Raw genomic sequence first — 26,512 nt, 5'->3', positions numbered from 1 at the left:
ATTCACATGTTGTCTTAGATCCTAGTTCTTAATGCGGGTTTGCTTGTTAGATTGTCCAAGGGATTGGAGTTTGATAAGGAAAACCTAGGCTCTTTCACCTAAGGGATTAGGGCTAGAGTGTTTTAGTGGATTGACTTTAGTAAATTGATAGAGAGGAGATGAAATTGGTTATACACAAGAGTGCATTGGTGAAAACTAACCTTAACAATGTCATTTCATACCATTTCTAGTCTTTTTCATTTCCAAGTGCCTTCAATACCAAAGTCCAACCTTGTAATTACTTGTGAATTTATCTTTTTGCACATATTTTTAAACGATGAGTTGTTCTTGAGTCTAGATGAGTTGTTAATCACACAATTTTCTAGTATTACGAGTCTCTTGGGAAAACGATACCTGGTCTTACCACGGTTTATTACTTGAACGATTTGGTGCACTTGCCAAAGAGTTTAACAGAGGTCGACTTCTAAGTGGCAAAAAAATAATATTGGCGCCTAAATGAGATAATTTCGCACCTTTTTTACGCCTGTGGAGAGGGAGCCGACGCCTAAGTCGGAAAAAAAAAATTAATATTGACACTTAAAATGAGATATTTTCAAACATTTTTTTACGTTTGTAGAGGGGAAAGCTTAGGGCTTGTAGCATACGTCTAAAGACAATAAAATAATAATTTTTCAGTTCTATACGCATACCACTTGGCGTTTGCAGAGGGTAAAAACCTTCTATATTACTGACTATTTTGTGAGAGTTTTTAACCTCCTTTGTTTTCAACTTTTTTATTACAAAAAAATACCTCTACTTTTGCCCTTTTTTGTTTTTTGTTTTTTGTTTTGGATTAATATATGTTATTCAATTTGATAATTATACTGTAGAAGTTTTAATCTCCCTCATTTGTATTATTTAGTTTGAGAGTTTATTACTTTATTTTTCTTGCATTATTTCATTTATGTCACCAATGAGATGTTTATATTTTTGGGTCAAAAATATTTATTACTAACAAGATTAAAAGGATAAAGGTTCATTTGTTACATTGTCCAGTCTCCATTTATGCTGCTCAAATCCAAGACCAACTGTTCTTGCAAATGATGAATAAGCACAGACCTAAAATTGATATAAATCCCCAACTAGGAAAAAAAACAACTAAAATCAAGAACCACCATTTTGGAGAAAATACATAATATATAAGCAATTCTTCAATAGATTAATAGTGGCAACTGATGAACCAACTTGCTGTGAGGACACAATACATTAAGTGGGTCAACAGTTAAATCAGGATAGGATGAGTCTACGTTTCCCATTGCAAGAAGTGCATGAGGAGCACTACAAAAAAATAAGAATATAAATTTAAGAAACAAATTATTGACATAAATAAAAGACCCTTGCAGAAGAAACAAATAATATAACCAGAAAGTAATCAGACCTTCTTGGAACTGAATTAAAGTCCCCACAAACCAACATTGGAATGCCTACAATAGCAGCAATCTTCTCCAATCCTTTCAAAAGAGTGTGCACCTAAAAATAAGAGGAAATTCATAAGTGTCATGTTCCAAATAAGTACACTATTCAATATGATGAAGCAAAAGAAATTACTTACCTGCCAAAGTTTGACATCCTTTAAATCTTGATGAACATTTACATTTGTACTTGCCTAAAATCCACAAGCAATATATGACTAAGTAACAGAGATTGTGTTAATAAAAAGGTAATTTAATCCAAACTCACAGAAAGGGACGAGTGAAATATTGCATATCTTTATAAGAAATAAAGAAATATATTCAATTATGATTTAAAAAAAACAAAACTATACCATACACAAAAATACATTTAGACCCAAAACAATATTCAGTTTAAATATTTCACTGATAATCTCCTATAACCTTATTGATGTAATATAATAACCAATTTGTTAGAAAGGTTTTCACACTTCAGCCACCTAAAGTAGAAAGCTAAATGACTAGTTCATATGCATCGCAACAACCAAAAAAACTTCAATGTGACCAGTCAGATCGAATTTAACGTTGTCATGGAATTAAAACAAAAGCTTTTATAAGGTAATAAATGTGAGCCTGTGACATCCATGATTACAATAGAAAACACTAAAATTAAGCATTACCAATACTTAATTGCCATGCGGAAACATCCAAGACAACATCTTTGGATGCTAGTAGCCTGTGACAATCTATGCAACAGATTATAATAGAAAAAATACATCTTCAGACTCAAAATACCATTAAAACAGAACCACAATAAGTGAATTAATCTATGCAGCCCCCAACATGCTATCTAGGCAGCCAACTCACACTACAAGAAAATCAAGCACATTTCAAAGTTTGATATCTTATAAAGATGCATTGTACTTCACTTTTAAATTTAGATTAAGTATGATTTACAGTATTGAATATATTGATAATTAGTTCTTTTTTTCTTTAATGATGAAAAAAGTTTATGTATCTGTCTTTTCCTTTTTTCTGGTGGCTATGCCTCCCTGCAGGTGCTATCAAAGAAGCAATCAATACATTAAGGAGCGATAATGTTAATGCAACAAAAGAGGGTGTCAAACCCATCCTCCAAGCTCATCAACACAAGCTTCAGAATTTTCTCTGACAAATCAGCCCATCTTGCTGCAATACTCTTGCAGTATCTCACTGTTTCAAACCATACAAGGAAACAAGATTATTCTTTTGTTGAATGAAAAATCAAGCATCATAGAAAAACATAGCAATGTGATTGTTCCAAATAAGGTTATCTATCGATAATAGGTGATTCGGCAATGAAAGTTTCCCATTATGTACTTTCCCATAATCCAAAAACTAAGAATCACATAATCAAAAATGCGAAGCAAATGTTGGTCCACTCGTCGTGCGTTTTTCTGGAACATGCAAGCCAAGTTCTGGTTGCATGAGTTCAAAATCTCGTTCTGAGTCATTTCTAGTCTTTTTGTTTGGTTTAGTTTCATAAAGAGTGGACCGTAAGATTCTAATATTTCTGGTGGGTAGCTATTCTACACAAGCTGAGCGTTCGGTCATATTAGAGGTAAGGGAAGTTTATTTAATTTAATTTGTATGTTGTTTGAATTGCTTGTACGTTCGTTGATTTGATGAATTAATATGAAATATGATTGTTGATATGTTTTGACTATATGAAGTATGATTTTTTTACTATGGTATGGGTGTTTGATTTTATGAAAATAGATGTTGAGAAATGAATTGAGATAAATGATTTCTAAGTATGAGATTTTCCTAAGATAATATGTGTTCGTTACTAAATGGTCTTTGACCGTTCGGTTCTTATAGGGGACTTGTTTAGAACTGAATTCTTTCGTTTGGAAATAATTTATGTTGAGGACGAGCGTCTTCGTCTAGTACAACTTGTGTACAGGCGTTCCCCCAAGGATATCCTTTCCTTGGTATTTTAAAATAAAACTTAAGTATATTTGTGTAATAGTATGACCGTTCGTTCTTGAACATTAGTAAAATGATATTCTATATTCACCAAGCGCTCGTATCATTAAATGCTAGGTCTTTCACCAAGGGCTCGTATCATTAAATGTTAGGTCTTTCACCAAGCGCTCGTATTATTTAAATGTTAGGTCTTTCATCGAGCGCTCGTATTATTTAATGCTAGGTCTTTCACTAAGCGCTCGTACGATTTAGAGCTAGGTCTTTCACCAAGCGTTCGTACTATTTATTGTTGGGTCTTACACCAAGCGCTCATTCTCTTTTCTATAAACTACCTTGATGAAAATAGCGTTCGTCTAAATTCAATATTATACTCTCTCTATTGTGTTCGGTATTTGACTGATTCTGTTTCCTGATGTTAAATTCAAATAAGTTAAGTATCTATAAACGTTCGGTTTCTTCATGTCATTATTCAATGTATTAGTCTTTGAACGTCTTGAAGTGTCTGTCCTCATTGGTTTCAGCCTAGAGTCTTAGTACTTGGCCTGGGCTTGTCGGCGTTCGGTTTCATCTCTCAAGAGTCAGTTCATTAAATTGGCTCACTTTGTAAATAACATTCGTTTCTATTCTTTCTTGAGAAATATGGTTGTATTCGGTCTTCTTCCCAATCCCGATGGCAATTCTCTCTCGGTTTTGATCTATTATGGAACTTGGAAACCTTTTGGTCTATGTGGATGTGAGCAGAACGAGACAAACTGCTGGAGGAAGCGTTGGAAGAAGATAACTTAGTAGAAGTAGAAGTTAAGACCGAACCGAAAAACCGTTCAGTCAGTAGTTTAGGTTGATAGTAAGGTGATCGTTCGATCACCTTTTTCTTTGATTTTGTATGATCGTCCGGTGAGAATTTTTTAAACCGTTCGGTCCGAATTACTTATATTGTACAATTTTAGTTTTCTCGTTATTTCGGTAAGGTCATTCGGCTATAAGCATATATTTCTCTTTTAGTGTAAGACTGATCTGTAATATTATTTAATGTAATTATTCTCTTATATAATTTTAGAATCTTACAATTTTAAATTATTAGTTATTTAAATTCAGTTTTTTTTTATTTTATCTATGATAAAAAAGACGATATATATTTTCTTTCTGATTTTACACTAAATTAATTATTTTTACTTTAAATAAGTTTTTAAAATTTAATTATTTTTTAAATCAAAATAATTATTTAACGTTTTATTTTTTAAATCGTTATTTATTTAAATTCAGTTATTTTTTTATTTTATCGACAATGACAAGATGACACACAAAATTATATATATATATATATATATATATATATATATATATATATATATATATATATTATAAATATTGAAGTCAAATACAACATTTTCCCTACTTTGTTTTTACAAGTTTTTTTTTTCCTTTTTCTCAACCATTTGTTTCTTTATTTTGTGTTTATATATGAATTAAATTAGTTTGTTTTCTCTTATTATCCTTTTGCATTGGTTATGTGATTCCAATTTATAAATATAAAAGAAGTATCTTTTAAATTTAGAAGAATTGGTGCAATCATATGAATTTAGTTTGTTATTTTTAGTTTTAGAGAATAAAAATTGAATTATGGAGTTTGGATAAAACAGACAATGTAAATAGGAAGGAGTTATTCTTTCGCATGTTCCTTTTGTTTTGTATATTAATTTTTTAGTATTTTTTGAATTTTCAATTTATTGTCATGTTCTAAAATATTTTCATTGTGTAAATACAATTGTGTTAAAGACTGACTAGAGTTAAAGTAAAGATAATATTTAAAAATGGAGTTTTATTATTTTATTAATAAAAGTCTAGTTTTATATAAAATTATTAAGTAAATTTTATTATGTAAAAAATATCATATCATTAAAATTATTATTTATTTATTTCTCTATATAATTTTTTGACTAATTTATTTGTTTGTTTTTTTGTTTTTCACTAAAAAATGTTATTTAGTGGGAGTTATTTTGCGGAAGATATAAAAGATCCCCACAAACACATGATTGAAGATAATTATGTTGAACTATCTAACTCACAATAATAGCGGGGTTTTAGTTATTTTCTAAAGGGGTTTATAACCTCTTCAAATAATAATACATTTTTTACATCTTTTCTCACTTAAAATTTCACCCTAAAGTTTTCCCCCCAAAATGTTACACTTAAATATTTTTTTCTAGCCATCTGTGCGTAAACATATCCTCCCAATTTTTTTTACTCACCATCTTTCCCTCCAAACCTCTTCCTCTCTCAAAATTTCAGACTGCTAGAGCTTCGTCCCTCTCAAAGCTATCGTCCTCCTCGTTCGTCTTCTTCCTTTATTCCTTCTTTCATTTTCTATTCTCATTCATTTCTTTCATTTCCCCTTTCTATTGTTCATCTTCCATTTCTCTTTCAGATTCGATCGCAGAACCATGGGCAGACGAAGCTGAAGCGGCGGTTGTGTGGACCAGTAGATGACGAAGCTCCCACTCACAGGCAGAGAGGAATCATTCACGTTTGTACCTAAGGTACCATCGTTCTAGAACCCTATTCTTTGTTTGATATTTTCTTTTGCTTTGCTCATTCGGTGTTCAAAATATGTAGCCCTAAGTCGCGTCTCTGAAAGGGTTGTTCCGTGTTCTTATGTTTGTGTTTTATTTTGAAGAGAAATATAGAGGGTTTTGGAAAGAAGAATAGAGGGAATGAAAACCGAGAAATAAGTTTAACTTGTGTACAACTTGGTGTTTGGCTCGTGATTGTTACAAATAATTGGTGATTATCACATCAAGTAAGCAACCATAATTTGTACTTTGGTACTGCTGGAATGGCACCAGGTTCATACGCTGGTTCACTTTATATTTTTTTTCTCTTTTTATTGATGTGAGACTAGGGTGCTTGTATTCAATTGTATGGTTTTTGAACTACTGTTGTGCCTATAATATGCGTTTGATTGAAATTTAATAACATCCTTAGTTATAATTGTCGAATTACTGGATTAAAAATTGGTTGTATCTACGGGTAAGGCAATCAATCAGCTAGGTTCGTAATTTCTCCTAGTCTTAAGAATGAAAAATCTAGTTTTAGTACAATATTGTTTGGCTTGCAAAGTTTGGTCAAATTGAAACGATGTTTGCTATTAAGATTGAAGAAAGTCATTTTTTATTGAAATGACATTTTGGCTTTTTGATTATGTGATTCTCATAACAGCAAGCATGTATTTCTGGTATCATTTGAATCACATATCACTATTTCAATAATAAAATAAATTCTAAAACTATCGGCAATGTCAAATAGTTTGAGTTTATATTCCACGTGATGTATACCCACATGTCATTAATTATTAGTGTAAAAGAACTCTAATTAACTTAAACATAGTAACATGTAAAGTCTTAACCCTTACAAGTTCCAAACAGCAAGGTACACCAAGTTTTCCCGTCATTACTAGACATTGTATTTATGGAGTATGCAGTTTAAGTTTTACAGGACAACCATCCTAATTCTATTAGCTAAAACATGTATATAACGATTACAGTGATGCACTTAGGTTCCTTCAACTAGTAACAAACAGATTTTACATCACCAAACTCAACAAAACAAGTAATTTCTTCATCCAAATTGTTGTTCCATATTTACACTAAGAACTAGTCTCACTCATGCAGAACAGAGTCACCAAACCCATTCACGCAACCCATATGCTCAAATAAAATAGCTATAGTTATAACACAACCAACCCAAAGCATCCCTTAGAACACCAAAATCCATTAACATACCATTGTGAAAGATTACACGGAAAAATAGCAAGAAAATCTAAACTAAGGCATTCAAGATTCCTACCACAATTCCAGTTCAGAAATGTTAAACACCACAAAGCATACATCAATTTTTCAGCCCATTTTTAATTAAACTATATATACCAACTTCTTGAATTGTGGTGTTTAACATTTCTGAACTGGAATTGTGAAACGTGTTAAAGTGAGTAATATATATATATATTAATAACTATATATATATATATATATATATATATATATATATATATATATAGTTATTTGTAATGTGAAATATTCATTAAGTAAAGATTTAGTTTTGGTATGTATTATTAAGCAGTGCAGATAACTGGTTAATGGTTTGTGATTGATTATGCTTGGGTTTCTGGAAATGAGGTATAAAAAAAAAATGAAAATTTTTTATTGTTAAATCTACATGGGACCTAGATGTGTGAAATTCGACTATATGTTTAATTGATACTTATCTTTGAAGTATTGAGAACTTAAATAGGTGTTTAGCGTAGAGTTATGTATGGATATTATATAACACTTATTATTATTATTACTTTTGGTTAGTAGTTGATGTCAAATAACAAGTTACTATGTTGGTAGTGAGTTACGAAGCAAGTTACCGAGTTATAGTATTTGCTAATATGGTTTTGATTGTCTTGAACAATATGTTACTGTACTTTATATTGTGGATAATTAGATATTATTAGTCTAAATTATGAATTGGAATAAGTGTATGGATTGTGTGTAAATTTTACTATGGGTGAATTTAGACCATTGCGGGTAAGTTTTGGGTAAATGTTAAGGGTGGGAATGTTGTAATTATTGTTGTGATTATTGTTATGGTTGGGTTTTAATTAATAATTGGTATGGGAAAATTAACATAGGAATTAAATATGTGTAGTGAAAGTTTGGTATTGATTGAGTTTATCTGTGACATAAAGTATTTTAAGTAGGTTTTGGACGTGAATTTTGAGATGGAGTTGGAATATTTGTTTGGGAAAGGTTGAGGTTTTCAATGCTATAAAATTGTGATAATTCATGTGATTAAACACATTACATTTTATGGTTCTTATTATAGTGCTAAGTCTCTAGAAATTTCTAAAGGAAAATTTGTTACTTGTAATTGAAATGATTTGATGACTACAAACTCAACTGTAATTGGTCGTCTGAATATGCAAATATTAGGATTCATGTATTGTTATGATAACAAATTCTCAGTTTTGGTTTCGCACTACTACAAAATGGCTATAGGTAGCGCCTAATAGATAGCACTTTTTTAAATAAGCGCTATCTATGAATGTTTAGAACAATAGATAGCACTTATTTAAAAAAGTGCTATCTAAACCTATGACAATAGATAACGTTTTTGTGAAAAAGCGCTATCTATATATAATTAATATTATTTTTTTTTATTCATAATTTAAAATAGATCCATAGATAACGCTTTTTTTAAAAAGTGCTATCTATTGTCATAAATTTAGATAGCGTTTTTGTAAGTAAGCGCTACCTATTCGACATTTTAAAAAATTTAATACATATATTTCTCCTTCTAACTTCTTTCTACCCTCAACAAAAAAATTTCTCCCCTTTTCCAATTCATAACGTTTTTCAAAATAATACTATCTATATTTATTTATATTATTATTTTAATTAAAAATTTAAAATAAATTAACAGAGAGCTATTATTTAAGCAAAAGCGATATCTATTTATTATAAAAACTAAAAAAAAAATTCGGCCTATTTCCTTTATTCAGTTAACTCTGAAAACATATTTCTTTTGTTCGTGCACTTTGCATCTGGCGTTACTGTTCGTATGAGCTTAAATCACTGGTTTTGGTTTTAGAAGGTTAATTCAAAGGTTAGTTCAATTCTTCCTTTCTTCTCCCTTCTCTGTTTCTTTTTGCCCAAAACCGAAAAAAAAAACTAGGGTTAGCCAAATGGAAGAAATAGCAACGTGAGCACGAGAGAGAGGAAGAGAAGCCTTCAATGCCAAATCCATAGGCCATGAGAAGTAGACAGGGTTAAAAAATTCTGAATCTCATTCTTCTTTCTTTTTTCTCGTTGTCTCTCTTCTCCCTTATCTTTTTTCTTCTTTTCGAAAACCCTAAGAGAAAGAGGGATTCTTGGTGCGGCTAGGGGAAGAAGAGAATCTGAGGCTCAGACGAAGTAACGGAAGAAGGAATTTAAGAGGGGAGGCGAGATTTCAAGGTGAGTAATGGAGAAAGGGCAAAACCCTAAAACCTAGACGAATTGGAGGTTTTGTGGTGCGAGAGCAAGAGAGAGCAGCAGCGACACGTTTTGGGAAAGAAGGAGAAGAGGACACGAGACGGAGGAAATCCATGAGCAGTGGGCGCGAAATGTGAGAATTGAGGTATTCGAAGAGTTTTCACTATTTGGGTTTTAATTGGTTGTTCGAATATGTTGCAGCCTATATTTTCTCTAAATACATGTTTCCTTTGTGTGAGCTTAATTGTTTCTAAGATGCAGCAATGGTGTTTATTAATTTATTAGTATTTTAAAACTATGAGCAATCTTATTTGGCTATCTATAGTGGACATGATGATAAGCTGGAAATTTGTATATGTTATGTTGGGTTATAATATATTTAAATTGGAATTGATTTGTGGGTCTGGAAGGTGTGAGTTTACTGATAATAATTGGATGTTTTTATTCTTATAAGAATAAGTGGGATAGGATGTTATTCCTAGATGGCCTGGAAAATTATGGTGTTTTGTTATATTTTTCTGGTTGGACTAGATATACACATTATTGTAACAAATAACATTGGTGTAGTGTTTCAAGACATGATTGCATGAGTTTCTATGATTCTAAGGTATATTAGATGTAATTATTGAACTCTTTTAGTGTTATAAATTTGTGAGCACCCATAGGGATTAGTATATACTATTATTGTCTGGAGTTGTAATGTTAACAAGTCTGGATCATGGAAAATTAGTACAAGAATCTATTTGGTGAAAAGGTTGTATTGAATTTATATGTGGAAAAAAAAAGTGGGAGTTCCAGTGCTTAAATTGGTGGTCATTAAAGTGGTTTAGGGTATTATACTATATGTTGCATTCTTCTATGCTTAAGTTCTTATATGTGATGTGAAATATAATGCATGAAATTATTTAGTTTAGAAACAAATGTCACAATGTTATTTTAATTAAGATAAGAGTTATGATGTATTTCACTGGTTTTGATAGTGCACAATTAGGTAAGTAAAACATGATTTCGTGTAGTATGTATTACACCTTTTAGAGGTGTTAATTATAAGTTAAAAACTGGTATGATAATTTGAATATATATGTTGAACTTATTTTATGGATTTCGTGAAATATCTCATTTTCAATCTTTATCTTATTTATTTTTATATGCATTGCCAAACAAGTTTAGCATAATTATATCCGTTTCAGCAAACATAACAGTAGAAACATACATTTATATACTGTTATATGATTGTAGTTGAATTGGAAATGTGTTTTGATTGTTAAATGATGTTAGAAGTATGAGTTATTGATGTTAATGTGTTAGTAAATTTATTTTGCCATTTTACAATCCATATTGGTACAGATGGTTGCTGTGGATCATGGATGTTGTTGTGAAATTTCAGATCTGGAGACTTGTTTTAAAGACTCTTTTAATCATTATAATTATTGTTATTGTTAAATTCAATCTTGTGTTTGAACCAATATTATTTTAGTATGGAACGTTGGGTATATTAAGATTAATGGTATGATGTATTCTAATAAAAGTGCTTGTGATGTAAAGTTAGTATAATAATGTACGATCATGGTAATGTAATTGGAGAGTTGGTTGCTAATTAATTAGTCCAAATATACAATGTCTATAGATAAGAGTTGATTAATATTGATGTAGTTGTTGGTACGTGTATATCTTGTTTTCTTAAAGTGTTTAATTTATTGAATGCTTAACTTACCCATACAATTGTGTGTTTTGTCTGTGTGTGCCTGTGCGATGACTGTATAACGTATGTTATACAGGAGCTCAGATAGGAATGCAAATGACTATACAGTTGTAGAAGATTATTTTGAAAAGTGAGAGATGGGATAAAGACTTGGGAAGATTTATAAGTGTCATGCACATTAAATGCATGGTTTTAAATTATTCTATAGCGGTATACTTTCATATTTAATCACTGAGTTGTAAATATTAAATAACTATGATGTGGAATATGAAAGAACTTTCTTTTATAGATTTTTGATCAATTAAAATAGAATGATTCTATTCATGATTGTGAAAAGTTTAAATTTTTACACGTTTTTATGAAATTCAAATTAGGGGCATTACAGTAATCATTGGGTGGATGCTTGTTGATATCATAGGGTGTAATTCCAGGTGTAATATTCCTCTGTAATGTATAAAAGGGTAAGTATAACATGTAATATGACAAATGCTTCCATCTAAATTTTATAGTTTTTATTAATTTGAATTTTGATTTGCATCTTTTTTAATCTGAAATTTTTATTGAAGTAAGCACATTCTTGTCTCTGTCTACAGGAACTTCATGAACAGTAACTCAGTTTATGTGAAGATCATAAGAGGAAGATGAAAAGACATTGTAGGCTTTGGTGGCCAAAGGAACTTATATCAAACCAAGAATCATCCCCTAGTATTTTGTTTGGGTGGTTTGTCACCTGTTCACCATCATCCTTTGATGTGATTGTAGCCTTTACTTACAGTGAAGGCTTGCTTTCTAGTTCTACTACTAGCATTGAGGTACAAAAATGAATTTGAGTTCACAATTCCTTTTCCTTGCATACAGGTTAGAGTAAGGCACTAGGAAGCACTAACACTTCTATAAATAGCGTTTTGTTATGTCCCACACTTTTTGGACACGACAATTGTCAAACACTCCTTCAAAACATGGTTCAACATGTGTTCAACACTCCTCAATTGTGTCAGAAGTAAACAGTATTTTTTCAGATTAGACACCTCCATACATCTTGGACACCTCTTAGAAACGGCCTGAGTATGAATACAAACAGTAAACTGACATCTATTATTGGTTAAACACTTCATAGACACTATTATTGTACAAAAGTAAAAAGAAATTAAAGAAAACAAATTTTACTTTAAACAATGCAATACTAATTGTTAAGAAGTGATTTTTAAGTCTAATTCAACCTCACAAAACTGACTTATAAAGTGAAGTTTGTATTTACATATATACTCATTGACTTTATTTCTAGTCGATGTGGGACTTCCAACATACCTCCTCACACCAAGGTATTATACATCTCGTACATGAAACTAGACATTAATGGGTGATCCGATAGCGATCTGATAATGGGTGAAATGATATGCCCAACAACACAAATCTCGCTAGGATAGGCTCTAACACATGATTCTGATACCATGTTAAGAAGTTAATTTAAACCTAACTCAATCCCACAAAACTGATTTGTAAGATAAGGTTTGCATCCACATGTATACTCTAATTGACGTTATCTCTAGTCAATGTGAGACTTCCAACACTAATAACATTTTTTGAGGTTTGTTTCTATCAAACTTATCTAGTTATTTTAGCTACTAAGACACATGTTTCTTAGTTAGAATTCTATTGTGAGGGCTGTTATTATATGGAAAGTGCAGCAAGTATGTTTATAAGGAAAGTGTGAAGTATATTAATGTTAAATTTCAATTGAGATATTTATCATGATTATATATATGTATGTATGCATGGATGCATATATACATGTGCGTAGATATATGCATGCATACACATATATATGATATCAGCTTTTGCCATGTCCAGTATTTTGGATATTAGCCGTGTCTCGTGTAAGTGTCGTGTCTGTGTTGGAGTCCATGTTTCTTTGGTAAATTAAATTGAATTGCAATAGAAGCAATCAATGTATTGGTTTAATGTTAGAGCTATTAATTGCAGAGGAAATTTTGGGTTTACTTTTTTGTTATAGTCGTCTAGTTACTGTAAGAGTTTCGACATGAGCATTTTTCCTCGTAGAATATTCAGTTTGGTTTGTCGTTGTGTGTGTGCGTGTATATATATGATGTCATTGATGTTGTCGTGTTGTAATTTTTTGACACTAACATGTCCGTTTGGGAATCTGAGCCAACAAATGGAATAACAATACCAGCAATAAATATATTGATTGTATGCTGTCACAACTATTAATTGTAGAGGAAGTTTTGGGTTTCCGTTCGTTATTTAAGTAACAACAAGAGTTTCAAGTTTAAATGGACATGAATATTTTTCCTCTTAGAATATTCAGTTAGGTATCATCAGTTTTATGGTTAATATTTACCCAAATATTAGGTTCATGTGTGTAAAATTTATTGGAATATGTTCACAAATTTGTGGAAAATCCATGAAAAAGTTTAATGGTAAAATAAAATGATCTGGACAGGCATTAAATCATACTTGAAATGGTGCATAAGTACTTTGTTTGTGTTAGTTATTAAAATCTTCATTCTTTGACAATATGAATGTGGTCGGAGAAATCCCACTGTTAAGTCCTTGTAATGATTCTCTCCTTCCTACATGTTGTCTTTGGTGGTTTCTGGAATAGTCTAGGGTAACAAGAATGACTGACAAAGAACTTCTACTCTCTCTAGGGGATCATTCATGATGCATGTGGGAGAATGCCTTCATTTCTTGAGGATAAGTCCAAGTTCTCTGTACTTGGCCTGTCTGTCACTGACCCTACTGCTAGTAATAGTTTGATGAATGAGATGGAGTATGACAAAAAGAAGTTATCTGAGTATGGCAATGCATTGGAAGAGGGAAGTACAGATACAAAGAATTACTGTAGGAGTTGCCGTTGCTTCCAGTTAGATTGTTCATTGAGGAAAAGTAGACAATATGTTCTTGGAAAAAGTAACTGGGTCCTGCTCACATTTGATTCTCTTGAGCATAGTGATCTAGGACTGCAAAGGCTTCCGAATCTGGACCACATTCATTGGAATGGGCAAATTCTGTCACAATATGATGTTCACGTATGTAAGTCATTATTTCTTCTACTTGCCTTTCTGCAAGTACTAGCGCTTTCTGAAGACTTTTACCGCAATCTCAAACAGATATATATGATACTCAACTACTTGTAGGTCATAATTTATGAAACACCTGCTTATGGTGCTCATCATTTCTCATTATGTCATTTGAGTTCGTCGAATGAGCAAGCTAAAGTTTCTGTTAAACATCCTAAGTGGGTCGAGAAGCTTCATAATAAGCAGCAATTCATTGATTTGGTAATGAGTTTACCTTATTCATTTTTGGGTATACAGGTTTTTTTCTTCTTGTTAACCTGCCTTTTTGAATTTTCACCCCAGGATACAGTTATTCTGGCAATTAATTGCACAGCTGCGGCTAAAAGAACTTTTGAGACACACCTGGTCCCAAGATCCTCAAGCCGGCTCTCGATATTTCCTGTGTACACACTTTAACTACTGATGCCTCATCTTTGGCTCACTTTTTTCTTCAAGATCTAATGATTTATTCCGTTACTTTTCAGGCTTGTTGTCATAGGGCATCTGTTTTCCAAGTTTTTGGCTTCGTTCTCCACCATGCTTTATATTGTTCTCCAGTTTTTCCAAATGCATTTTAATAATGAATCCAAACCATGGATGTATGTGACATCAGCAAATGTATTCAAGAAAACTGCTTGGATAAATATGCAAATCCGCTGTCAGATATTATATTGGCCAATCGTTCTTCAGAAGAATGCCCTCAGGTAATATTAAATTTTAGGTAAACTATATCACTTTGTGTGATTGGTGGTGGGTTTCAAATTTTGGATATGTCTGGCTTTAATATTTGACAAAGTCATTGTAAATTAGTTTCCATAGAAGACAAGTTTTAGTGGGGGGTGTTAACGGAACCAAACCCATCTAAACTGGTAAAATTTTATCATGTTTCATTTTGGTTTCTTTACAGTACAAAACGGGCATAAGGCTCCACCAAGTGGGGTTTGGGGAGGATAGAGGTGTGTAGTCTCAGTAGGCTGTTTCAAGGATTTGAAGCCATAATATCCTGGCCATGATGTGGAAACCTTATAGTTATCCAAGGCTCACCCTTTGTTTCCTTACTGTTATCACATAATTTTGGAGGTTAGATTAAATCATGTGAACTCAATCTATTGTGAATACAATCTGATGGGGTATGGGATTGGAATAACATAACATATAATATTGATATTAGTACTTTTAGGTGTCTTGACTATGGTAGCTGAATCAAGGTTCAAATTGTAAATGTAGGGGGTGGGCTTTTTTCCTATTCATGAATCATGTGGTCTATGATTAATAGTTAAACATACATATTCATTTCACAAGGCACTTGACAGTGCAAATTCATGATAAATAAATAAGAAACATAAGCCTAAAAGCATTTAATAACATATTTAACTTACAGAACAGAACACATTATACAAAATATACATTTTAATAAAATGTGTTATTGGTGTGCCAATGGTGGCCCATATCCACATCAGTGAAAAGCATGGTAGTTGAATCGCCAATCGTATTTCGTATCAGAGAGCTTAAATTTTGAATCGTGAATTGTAGGATTCATAAGCATTAAAAAATGTAAAATATACTTAAATATATAAGATACATAAATATGCAAAATGTATTTATTAAATTAATTTATTATATATATTTTTACCTTAAATATACATGTTTTATTATTATATAGCATGGTACTGTGTGAATAACAACAATGCCTCAATGAATGAAATTTGAATTTTCACAAACCTAGAATTCTGCATTTCAATTTCCTGTTTCTCTGATGGTCACCACGACATTCAAATCCCCCACCAAGAGAACTCCCGTGGGAGCCTCCTCTGCCGATGGCTCCTCTTCCTCCTCCTCCCTCTACCATTGTCGCTTCTAGTGCCTCGCTTGCCACTCACTCCCCTCTTGCGACAACGAATGAAGCAGAAGTGGATCCTGGCAAAAAGCAATCCAGAACTCGACCGACTCAACTCACTTATGTGGAAATCTTCTCTTCCTCAAAACGATGGCGAAGACACTTTTTCCTTGTTCATTGGCTCCAACGAATAAGAGGTGAGAGGTGAGAGTTGAGAAACCAAAAAGAAATTAAGGATTTACAAACCAATGGAGGTTGGTTTGTAAACCAAATTAGGGTTTTTACAAACCAAATTGGACAACCCAACCCAAAAACCCAAATTTATGGAGGTGCGGTTCAAGCCACAATTCCCAATCCAAAAGCAAAAGCAATTCTTCATGTGATTTGATGACGATACTAGAGCAAAAGCAATTCTTCATGTGATTCGTATCATCGCTTTTGAGAATCACATTATTTTGTGTGTATCTGAATCGTTCGATACTTACTACTTGAGCATAGCCATTCTATTTCCTCCCTCCAGTTAATTCCTTCCCCTGTTCTACTTGGGTTCCCCTTCCTCTCCCTTAATATTTCAAACCCAATACATTCACGTGCAGGATTTCTATTATGCTTCAATTGCATATATAATATAGGAGTTTTTGCAGCTTGTAGTTTGTTTTGCTTTGGATATTGTATTTATCTTTTGGTAAGATGTCTTACATTGATTGGGAATATGGCCAGAGTATTCCTTATAAGCCTTGACCAATCTTCCTCTCTTGAGCTAGCTTTTAGGAGTACCTATCGGTCAATGTTATGATATCAAGGTTCTGTGATTAAGTGATCTAGAGTTTCTGAGGTGTTTGTGTGTGACCATGCTTTAAACCCAAAGGGCTCTTGTATGAGGGAGTTGGTCTGAATTATAATGTAAAACAATTAATGTGTCTTCACCTAAAAGCTCAAGCTTTTGGGATATTTGGTTCATGATGTGTTTATAACTGTTAGAGATGAGAGTTGATTGTTGTAAAAAAAATGATAGATATATGATCTGATTACATTAAATAGGGATACGTGATATGATTTGATATGAAAATATCTTACAAAATATTTTCCGTTATTGCATTTGATTTTGTTTCTTATCATTGTATCTCTTACACATTATAAATAAATATACTTGTGTGTACCCATCACATAAAATTCATTATACTTCTGTGTTACCAGGGCAGTATCATCTTTTGTGACCTGTTTGGTTATTAATTTTTTCATCGTGGTATTCTGAGGCTAACGAGAAGTGAACCCAAATCCATGCTTTCCATATCGACTTGCTACTCATCAGTAAATATTTTAGAAATCATGTATGATTTCTAGTTTACACTCTTTTGCATACTGTCACCTCTCACATCGAACACAGTTTCTTGCTGTTGTCACAGTTCGTCACTTGTGACATTCTGGTGAGTCTTTTTTGGTCAATGCTACTGTTTACCACCAACATTTTTCTGGCAAATACTATTTATACTGGACATTATTCTGGCTGGTTTCTTTTTCCATCGAAGTTTTTCCAACCAACATTACTGTTCGGCGCCAACTTTTTGGGTGAGTTTTGTTTTTCTTTGAGAGCTTTTCCCGGCCCAGCATCGTCACCACTGGCATTGCCTTGTTGTGGATGACTATTTTTCCCCCATCTGAAAGTCATTATGCCCTCTTAGCATTTTTTGATTTCCAACAACTGTGATAGGATATAATGTGTGCAGAATAAAAGGAAATAGATTTGGAATTAGTTATTAGTTGGTTGGGGGGCCTTTATAAGAAGGCAAGGAGGTCTTGTGTTAGGGGAGCTTTTGGATATTCATTGTGTTGACAGGAGGTTGTTCTTGTGGAGGGAGAGTGCTCCCTTGAGAGTTGGGTGCTGTACAATGTACTCTGGATTACAAGAATAATATACAGTGTTGTTTTGTTCAGTATTCTGTGTGTGTGTGTGTGTGCTGTTTTGAGTGATAGATAGACTTCTTGGCCAAAGAAGTCTATCAAATTGGTCTGACCTGATCAAAGGTTGTGGAGCAAGATGGAGGGAAAACTAAACGCGCCGGAAGGGAGCATGGATGGGCAAATGAATGCGCTGGAAGGGTGGTTTGACTCGATGGAGACAACGATGGAGGAATTGAAGGCCAAGATGAGAGGGATGCGCCAAGAACTTAAAGAAATCAACAAAATTCTTGGAAGAAGAACTTGGAACCAGGACAGGAGTTCAGAAAGAAGTGAGAAATCTGTCATTAAAGGAAAGAAAGAGGGAAAAACAGGTAAGGATGATGTGAAAAACAGTCTGCAAAACATCAAGAAAGGCAAGAAATTCTCTGAAGGAGAGTACTTGGCTAATGATGAAGAGAAAAAGGAAGAGAGATATCCACAGGGTAGTAAACCAGATGAAGAACCACTTTTCCCGTGGGTTGGAGGAGTGGAGTAGTCCACAATTGACGGGAATGGCATCCAGGGTCAAACAATGAGGGCAACAGATGTTTTTTGAAGTTCAGAACATCAAAGGATCAATAAAGGTACACCCAACAGTCAATACCATGGAAGAAAATGCAGTCCAAGGGTTCAAGACCTGGCAACAAAAATCCAAGAACCTTTCTTGGGAAGATCTTCCAAAAGGCCTCTATAGGAGTTGCAGGGGCAGAGAATGCAGCACCACTTTTGAAAAGTTTGGGGGTAGAAAACAGAGTGCCATTGCTGGAAAATGGGCAACAATTAAACAAGAAAGGGTGGAAGATTACATTCAAGATTTTGAAGTGGGAAAAAACAATAAGGGTGAATTTTATTATGCTATTGATGTGCTGCCTAGTAATAATACGTAACATGATGGTTTATGGGATATGGATATTCTTTATATCCATAAAGATATTGGCATTCTTAGGGGAAAATGCACGGAGAGTTTTACTTGAGAGTTTGGCAGCAGTAACTTGTTCTGGGAGTGGGAAAAATTCATCCAAGAATTCAAGATATTGGTGTCACAAGCAAGTAAAACACCAGAAGATCAATTGCATGGATTTTTCTTTGCAGGGCTGCAATCTAACATTCACAATTGGTTGCCACAATAGGATCTAAAGGACTTGATTAGAGATTCACAAAGTGCTTTAATTGTGGGAGAAAGGCCAGCAATGAAGAATCACACTCTCTGTAGGGAAGAAAAAACCAAAATAGAAGGGAGATTTGGAAGAGAAAAATATAGTATGATGGAGGAGGAAGGGGATGCAACAACAAAGAGAGTTGAAGGTGGAGATGCAGCCAAGCAACAATCAATGACATTGGAATTTTGGGATTCCAAATTACTGGGTTCAGAATTTGGTATGCAAAAACCATTCTCATGTTGACCACCACTCAAGCCTCCAGATCTAAATTTGCAAGCAGTAGCCAGTGGTCTCCCTTCATATGATAACATGTTGATGAAGATGACCTATGAGATCAAGTTTCATGGTTCTAACCTTGAGGACAAGGTTGTTTTGCTGCTGGGTGTAATGATATGATATAATGTTATAGGATATAATGTGTGCAGAATAAAAGGAAATAGATTGGGAATTAGTTGTTAGTTGGTTGGGAGGCCTTTATAAGAAGGTAGGGAGGTCTTGTGTTAGGGGAGCTTTTGGATATTCATTGTGTTGACAAGAGGTTGTTCCTAGGGAGGGAAAGTGCTCCCTTGAGAGTTGGGTACTGTACAGTGTAGTCTGGATTACAAGAATAATATACAGTGTTGTTTTGTCCAGTATTCTGTGTGTGTGTGTGTGCTCTTTTGAGTGATAGATAGACTTCTTGACCAAAGAAGTCTATCAAACTGCCTTGTTCTCTGTGCAGTTTGTCTTTCCTACTAACTGTATATTCTATGAACAGTTTTTTCTTTTCGGCAACTGTGGAGTTCTCTGAACATATTTGCTTTTTGGGAAATGCCATGTCTCTGATATTTTTCCATTGCAGCAGCCGTTGCTTTATTTGAGCAATTTTTTCTTTTTGGCAACCTTGTGTCAACTATCCAATTTTTCTCTTCGACAGTCCTCATGTCCTTTAACCGTTTTTAACAAGCTTCACTTGTATATGTACATATGTTTCAACTTGAGGGAATGTTAAAGATATGATTCGAAAGGATGGACCATATTGAAAATTAATTGTTGCTTTGATAGAGAGAGACATGTCCAAAAAATATTTACTAGCTTTGGCATTATTTAGTTTGTCAACTTTGGCAAGCAATTGACTAACATGTTTACTAAGTCTCTCAAGGGTGTTGATGACATTTGTAACAAGCTTCTCATACTCTCTAGCCTGAGGGAGAATGTTAGAGATATACAATGTTTTAAAACTCGATCGTAAGGGGATCAAAAAGGGGGTAAAAAATCATAACTTGAGAGTTATAACTTGACTAGTAAGAGTTACTAGTATATGAAAATTTTTATTCATAAATAGGTGCATCTTTAAAAATAATATACATGATAGTAAGTCTTAAGTAGTGAGGTTCAATACACAATGCAACCACAAATAGATTCATAATTCATAAAATGGTCATGCATAAAACAGCTAATAAATTCATACATTTTTAGTGCAAACTATCCAGGCAAATCTTTTATATTAAACACAGGATAATCATCCTCCTCCACATGATCTTCATTTTCATTGATGTCCTCTTCTCCATGACCTTCATTATCAACAATTGCAGGAACCTCTAAATCATCCATCCGTGCAACACCACCACCTCTACTAGCTTCTTCATCTTCTCCTACTTCAACTAATATGTCTTCATCTGAAGCATCCAAACTTGAATTTTCTTCATTTTTCTCCATAGTGCAATCATCATGAGGAGCAAGATCATCAATGTAAATAGTCTTTTGTTTTCCTAACATCCTTCTTCAATCTTCAATTAGTCATCTCAAACACCACATCATTCATGGTCTTTTGCTGTACACGACTTCTTTTCTTGGTGTGGAATAAAATTAACACATCCTACTGGTCTCTAAAAAAAAAATAATTATAAGATCAATTTCATAAATTTAAATTCTTACACTTTAAAAAGCTCTCCAATTATACTCAACCGAATGAACTACAAGTCAAACTCAATACTCCAATTGCATACCTTTGAAATTCCGGATGTTCATCACCGTATGATTCCCCATCATTGTGACGGAGATTTGGTTTTTAGTGCATGTTGAGTTATCGAACTACCAAAAAAATCCAGATTTGCTCTTGATACTCTCAATTTGAGCATCAATCTTAGTAAACTCATCAATGTCTTCCACCAACCTATCCAATCAGTCATACATTCCACGTTTCACCTCATAATCATCTTTAAACTCAACATCATAGTGCAACATGGCATTAAGGTAAATAGCCTGTAGCATGCAATGGAAAATGCAGATGGTTGTCCCATTTTTGAGCAATGATTTCCCAAAGGGGAGTATAGCTAAATAAGATAAAAATAAGTAAATTAACCTCTAAAACGAAGTCTATAATTCTAAAAATATAAATTAGAAAATCAAATATAAGTGAAGGGTAATTAGATATTATTACCTTTTACTAACTTCGTTGAAAAGACTTTGTATCTTCTGTTAGCAATATCCATTTCTTCATAAATAAATTCCATGACCAGTTTTTCATTTGAATCCACCATGCACAACACCTTAATTAGGGGAAGAACATCCCTCATGCAATTCAAAATATTTTTGCAAAATCCCTTAATATCAATTTTTCCACAAACCCTCCATCTCTAGTCTTTACAAATTGACTAGATTGCCACTTCTTTGATGTGGACATCCTATTAAGTGATTCTTCATTTTCATTCAAGCATCCCAAAGTCAAATAGGAAGTTTCAAAATGAGTATTGGCATGCATCTTTAGTAGATTTGTACGAAAATAAGACTTGTTCTTGAATAGATGTAGATTGTGATTTTTTTACCATGGACTATTGTCTCATGATGGAGTTGTATTTCTTCTCAAAATCTTCCACATTAAATCAAAGTGGTGGGCTGTACAAGGTGTCCAATATAACTTTGGTCTCTTTTGCATTAACAATTCTCCAGCTGCCTTGTAATTTGTTGCTTGGTTACAATTTGGATCACATTCTCTTCCCCAACCTCCTCAACACCATCCATCATCCTATAAATTTTTTCAGCTGTATTGCATATATCAGAAGCGTCAATAGGCTTTGAAAAGACAGTCCCTTTGGACTATTTACCAAAAAACTAACTATAGTTTTTCTCCTTCTATCTGTCCATCTTTATGCATCCATTTTTCTTCCAAAATAGTTTATGTTCTTCCAAGATCAGATTGTCCTTTTCAACCTGTTACTTCAAATATATCACCTTAATCTCATGGTATGATGGTGACTTAAATTCAGCACCGTGTTTGGCAACCAACTCAAGCATCCTCTTGAGCTCTTCACTTTTTGCTACACTAAAGGGAATAACATTGTTGCAGGGTCAGTCCTTACACCAATCCCACTAACTCTTATAGGAGCTTCACCTAAACCACTTGATGCCATTTTTTCCCTTCAAATTCTATATAAATCTGAGCTCCCAGCAGAGCAACCAAGGCAAGTGAAACAACAAAAGGAACAAAGGCAAGGAGCTAAACAAAAAGTGGAACAGAGTTTAAGCATAGCTGATCGCAAGGGCAGGCAGCAAGCGTTGGCGACTGCAAGGGCAGAAAGTGCTGACGGCTGTGATGGTTGGGATGGCTTGTGACTTTAACAACAACGATTAGCACAAGGGATTGAGGTCAGCAAGCGCTAATGACTACGAGGGTGGTGAGCCACAGGGACTATGGTGTCGACAATGGTCATCACTCGTGAAGCCTGAGCCTCATGTAGGTCTCCTCCTTTGGTTCTGATATTGAAATGTAACCCTAGCAGTCTAAAGGTAAGGTTTTTCTTGGGTTGGGTTGGCCAATTTTTCTTATTGAAAATGGGCCATCAAACCCTAATATCATAGGAACAAAAAGGACCAACACAACCCACGATCCTTTGATTCAGTGACCTCCTTGCATACTCGCTTTGGTCTGTGCCGCTTCCAATCCGTCCTCCGTGTTAGCTTGCTTGGTGGTCCAAACTCACATACTTGCAATTTTAACAACACTGGATATATGAGTTGATTAAGTTCAAGATATGATTTATTTATTTTTATATTAAATAGGGAGATATGATAGGGAAATATCTTAACCAAATATTTCCATTGTTAGATATTGATTTTGTTTTAAATTATTCTTGCCATTGAATAGTATCTTTTTGAGTGTATTAAAATATTTTGCAAGGTATTTATTAGCTGAACCACACCTAGGAACTGTGGTTTGAAACTGAACCTCACCTAGGAACTATGGTTTGAAACTGAACCTATCCCGGAACAGTGTTTTGGTTTGTGTATTTCTTTAGAAACTCATTGTTTGGTCCCATTTTTGAATTTCATGAATTGTGAAAAATGTTTTAGTTTGTACTTAAGTCTTAAAGCTTAATAAGATGTACCAAACTGAACCTTACCAGTAAAAACCTACTTTTGGTGTACCTCTTAAGCCTAAAATGATATGGTTTAGTCTGAAACAAATTTTATTGGTTGAAATTGAAAACCTTACCACACAAAATTTGTGTACCTCTTAACTATTTTTTCATAGTTTATCTTGGTCCTTTTCACGGGGCCATCTTCTGATAAATATAAGTTAATTTATCTAATAAATTATATGTTTATATTCTAAGGCAATTATTTACTATTCTTAAACTTATATAACTTTTGTTCTTGATTTTATGTTTTCTCCATGTTTAATACGGTTCTTTTGTGTTCAAGGTCTGAGTCATGTGTTGAATATGTAGAGAAAGCTGCAATGCATAGGCATTCTATGTGGTCAACTTTGGTTGTTGATATTCTCCTTGGAAACTTGGTTGGCTGGACATTTTTATATCACAGAGAACCAATTTGCCTTTCAGTTTTGAATTTCATGCATGGATTTTCAACGTTTTTGCGCTCTGGATGTGTGTGGTTAATGGGAAACCCTGCAGGATTCAAATTGAATGCTGAGCTGGCTGGAGTACTTGGCATGGTTTCTTTGAATGCAGTCCAGATATGGTCAACACTCTGGATCTTTGTGGGTTTCGTCTTTAATTATATTATTCAAGGGCTTTCTGTTTTAGGAATCCTTTGTGGATTTACTGTACCTGCCGCTTTGATCATAGACATGATTGCTCTTGCAACTCTTCATGTTTCAACTCTACATTGGTTCATTTCACTTATATATTCATCACAGATACAGGCATTGGCAGCCTTGTGGCGGCTTTTCAGGTAACAATTTCGGGTATATTTTTTTTATTATTGCCATGAGTAAGGAAGTGATTTTAATGAGTATTGAATATCGTAATTTGCTATTTGTTTTATAAATTTAACTAAGTATTTAGTTTTAACAATTCATTAAGATATTAGCAGAAGGGGTCTTTGTTTGCAATTGATAATATTTTGAAACGATTTCAGGAGGCATATACTCAATAAATAGAGACTAGTGAAGTGATATTATTAGTGAAAAGTTTCCTTTCTCTTGTGGAGAATTATAGTATTATACGTAGACTATCCGTCTTATGTTTGCTATTACGTGTATATCTGAAAGCATGGGCAATGAAAGTTTACTAAATTTGTAGATGACTTCCGACATCAGAAAAGTTGAGATCATAAGAGTTCCTAGTACTTACTAAGCCATAATATTTGCTCCACATCTCTATAACTCTGTGATTCATTATCCGTTTTGAAGAATAACTGTTATAGATACACAATTCTTTTGCATACATACTTCCTCTTCCTTCCATATTTTCATGAAGTTGGTTGCTACATTTGTAGGGGTCGAAAATGGAATCCTCTGAGGCGGAGGTTGGATAGCTTTGATTATACAGTGAAGCAACATATTGTTGGATCTCTATTATTTACGCCACTTTTACTTCTTTTACCAACTACTTCCGTTTTCTATATATTCTTTAGTATCGTGGACACAACCATTAACCTTATCTGTCTACTGATTGAAGTAACTATTTCGATTATTCATACTACCCCTTATACTAAGATATTTCTTTGGTTGGTGAGGCGAGGAAGATTCCCTTCTGGAATATGGCTTGAAATTATCGGTTGTCAGAGTAATAGTACCGTTTCTGCACCAAGTATTGATTTTACGGATGAAATGACCTTACCCAAGGATTTCAATAGAGAAAAATCTAGTATTCTAGTTTCAGTTCTCCACAGCAACTACTTGAGCATAGGTGAGGCCTGAAGCTATTGTGGGTTCGGACTGATGCTTCTATTCGGTTGTCAAGATATGTATTTATGTTGATCAATAGGGAAATTGAATATGTGATATCATGCGGTCAATGTGTACTGTAGCGTTTTTTTTTAATTAAAAAAAGTGTAAACTTTCTCTATTATTTTCTGGGGCTTTTACTTGAAGAATTTAGATATATATTGTGAATTATCTGTGATGTGTAAATCGGCAGCAATGTCTTTTGTTTTGTTATCGTAATTTCGCTTCTTCCTTGTTGCATATCAAGATTAAAACAACACATCATGGATCCTGACATTTTAAAACATTTTTATGGAATATATTTAAAAACTTGATTGATATTTCACCTTTGCATCAGACTGTTCTTCGTGATTTTGATAGTTGTGACCTGGGAGTGGCGACAATTTGTATTATATGCGTAGTTTTCCATGGACTAACATTATGTACTTGAATTGATTAAATTTCAGGGAAAGTTATCTTGCCTCACTACAAAACTGTATTTTTGGGAGTTTCTGGGTCATCCATCTCCACAGTGGCTTATGGAATCCTTATTGGGCAAAGGTGTGATATCCTGGTGCCAAGTTCTCTGATGGTTTTATTGATTTCACGGTCCTGTTTCTCTGATTTTTTTTTAGGTTTATTTAATAATACTTTTTTTTTCTCATTTCTTTTTTTGTATTTCTTCTTTTTCCTCCCTCATTGACCAGAATACCATCTATGCGGGGCACCCTTCAACCTTCACCAAGGCCATGGACGTCCATGCCCTACAAAGAGTATTGGCGCCTCTGTCATGATTCACTTATTGCATGCTTCAGATGATATGGCTTTGGCTCAGGTTTTATTATTCTCGTCATTAGCTCGGGGATTCAATTATCCAATTTTCACCCAACTTGCGCTACTCATGTCATTTTTTTTAATGGGTTAGAGGATGCTTCTTATTTCTTCGATTCTTCCACAGTTCAGTTTTCTCGAGTATGGTACAGTCGGATTTTTTTTTTCTGCTTTTCCCATGCTTAGAATGATGTATGCTCTAGAAGAGCAACATACTTTTAGTTTACTATGTAAATACATTGGTTCTTCTCTTATGCTTGGGCGCGTATACTTTCTTTCTTAATTGTGTGGTGAAAAATTGAAGATCTGTGTCATTACTGCTACTCTACTCTAAACCAGAGATGGATTCAGCATCCAAGTGGCACCCATTTTTAATTTTAGTAATGAATACAAAA

At 33.7% G+C, this 26,512-nt stretch overlaps 2 protein-coding genes and 1 pseudogene across 11 annotated transcripts; 1 reads left to right on the top strand and 2 right to left on the bottom strand.

Annotated features, from left to right (window-relative positions):
- Positions 1 to 1,190: 1,190 nt before the first annotated feature.
- Positions 1,191 to 2,923, bottom strand: LOC148197926 (carbon catabolite repressor protein 4 homolog 2-like). The gene is made up of 4 exons (XM_088115678.1): positions 2,819 to 2,923; positions 1,592 to 1,645; positions 1,418 to 1,509; positions 1,191 to 1,317 (listed from the first exon to the last, which is right to left on the bottom strand). Exons 1-4 carry the CDS (start codon positions 2,921 to 2,923, stop codon positions 1,191 to 1,193), a joined length of 378 nt encoding a protein of 125 aa, XP_087971804.1.
- Positions 2,924 to 5,574: 2,651 nt separating this feature from the next.
- LOC148197924 (N-acetylglucosaminyl transferase component family protein / Gpi1 family protein) lies at positions 5,575 to 26,371 on the top strand. Of its 10 annotated transcripts, XM_088091704.1 has the most exons (12): positions 5,824 to 5,935; positions 6,073 to 6,195; positions 9,323 to 9,557; positions 11,708 to 11,926; positions 13,787 to 14,167; positions 14,276 to 14,419; positions 14,501 to 14,601; positions 14,683 to 14,901; positions 23,819 to 24,310; positions 24,857 to 25,269; positions 25,754 to 25,847; positions 25,994 to 26,371. In XM_088091704.1, exons 4-12 carry the CDS (start codon positions 11,756 to 11,758, stop codon positions 26,103 to 26,105), a joined length of 2,127 nt encoding a protein of 708 aa, XP_087947830.1. In that variant the 5' UTR covers positions 5,824 to 5,935; positions 6,073 to 6,195; positions 9,323 to 9,557; positions 11,708 to 11,755; the 3' UTR covers positions 26,106 to 26,371. The 10 variants fall into 10 exon arrangements, with proteins under 10 accessions (XP_087947835.1, XP_087947830.1, XP_087947836.1 ...); XM_088091705.1 differs by lacking the exon at positions 5,824 to 5,935 and having other exon boundaries at positions 5,954 to 6,195; XM_088091706.1 differs by lacking the exons at positions 5,824 to 5,935; positions 6,073 to 6,195 and adding an exon at positions 8,894 to 9,044.
- Positions 17,471 to 23,812, bottom strand: LOC148197925 (uncharacterized; annotated as a pseudogene).
- Positions 26,372 to 26,512: the final 141 nt, after the last annotated feature.

Source organism: Vigna umbellata, chromosome 5 (genome assembly GCF_029865625.1).
Source record: "Vigna umbellata cultivar VRB3 chromosome 5, Vumbellata_1.0, whole genome shotgun sequence".
Lineage (NCBI taxonomy): Eukaryota > Viridiplantae > Streptophyta > Magnoliopsida > Fabales > Fabaceae > Vigna > Vigna umbellata.
The sequence above is the reverse complement of the archived record's forward strand: the minus strand, read 5'-3'. Positions and strand labels throughout refer to the sequence as shown.

Coding starts and splice junctions, on each gene's coding strand:
- LOC148197926 (XM_088115678.1), bottom strand. CDS start 2,923: ATGACTCAGAACGAGATTTTGAACTCATGCAACCAGAACTTGGCTTGC. Junction 1,510..1,591: donor AGGATGTCAAACTTTGGCAG/GTAAGTAATTTC, acceptor TCTTATTTTTAG/GTGCACACTCTTTTGAAAGG. Junction 1,318..1,417: donor TTTAATTCAGTTCCAAGAAG/GTCTGATTACTT, acceptor ATTTTTTTGTAG/TGCTCCTCATGCACTTCTTG.
- LOC148197924 (XM_088091704.1), top strand. CDS start 11,756: ATGAAAAGACATTGTAGGCTTTGGTGGCCAAAGGAACTTATATCAAAC. Junction 14,902..23,818: donor CTTCAGAAGAATGCCCTCAG/GTAATATTAAAT, acceptor TTTGTGTTCAAG/GTCTGAGTCATGTGTTGAAT. Junction 24,311..24,856: donor GCCTTGTGGCGGCTTTTCAG/GTAACAATTTCG, acceptor CTACATTTGTAG/GGGTCGAAAATGGAATCCTC.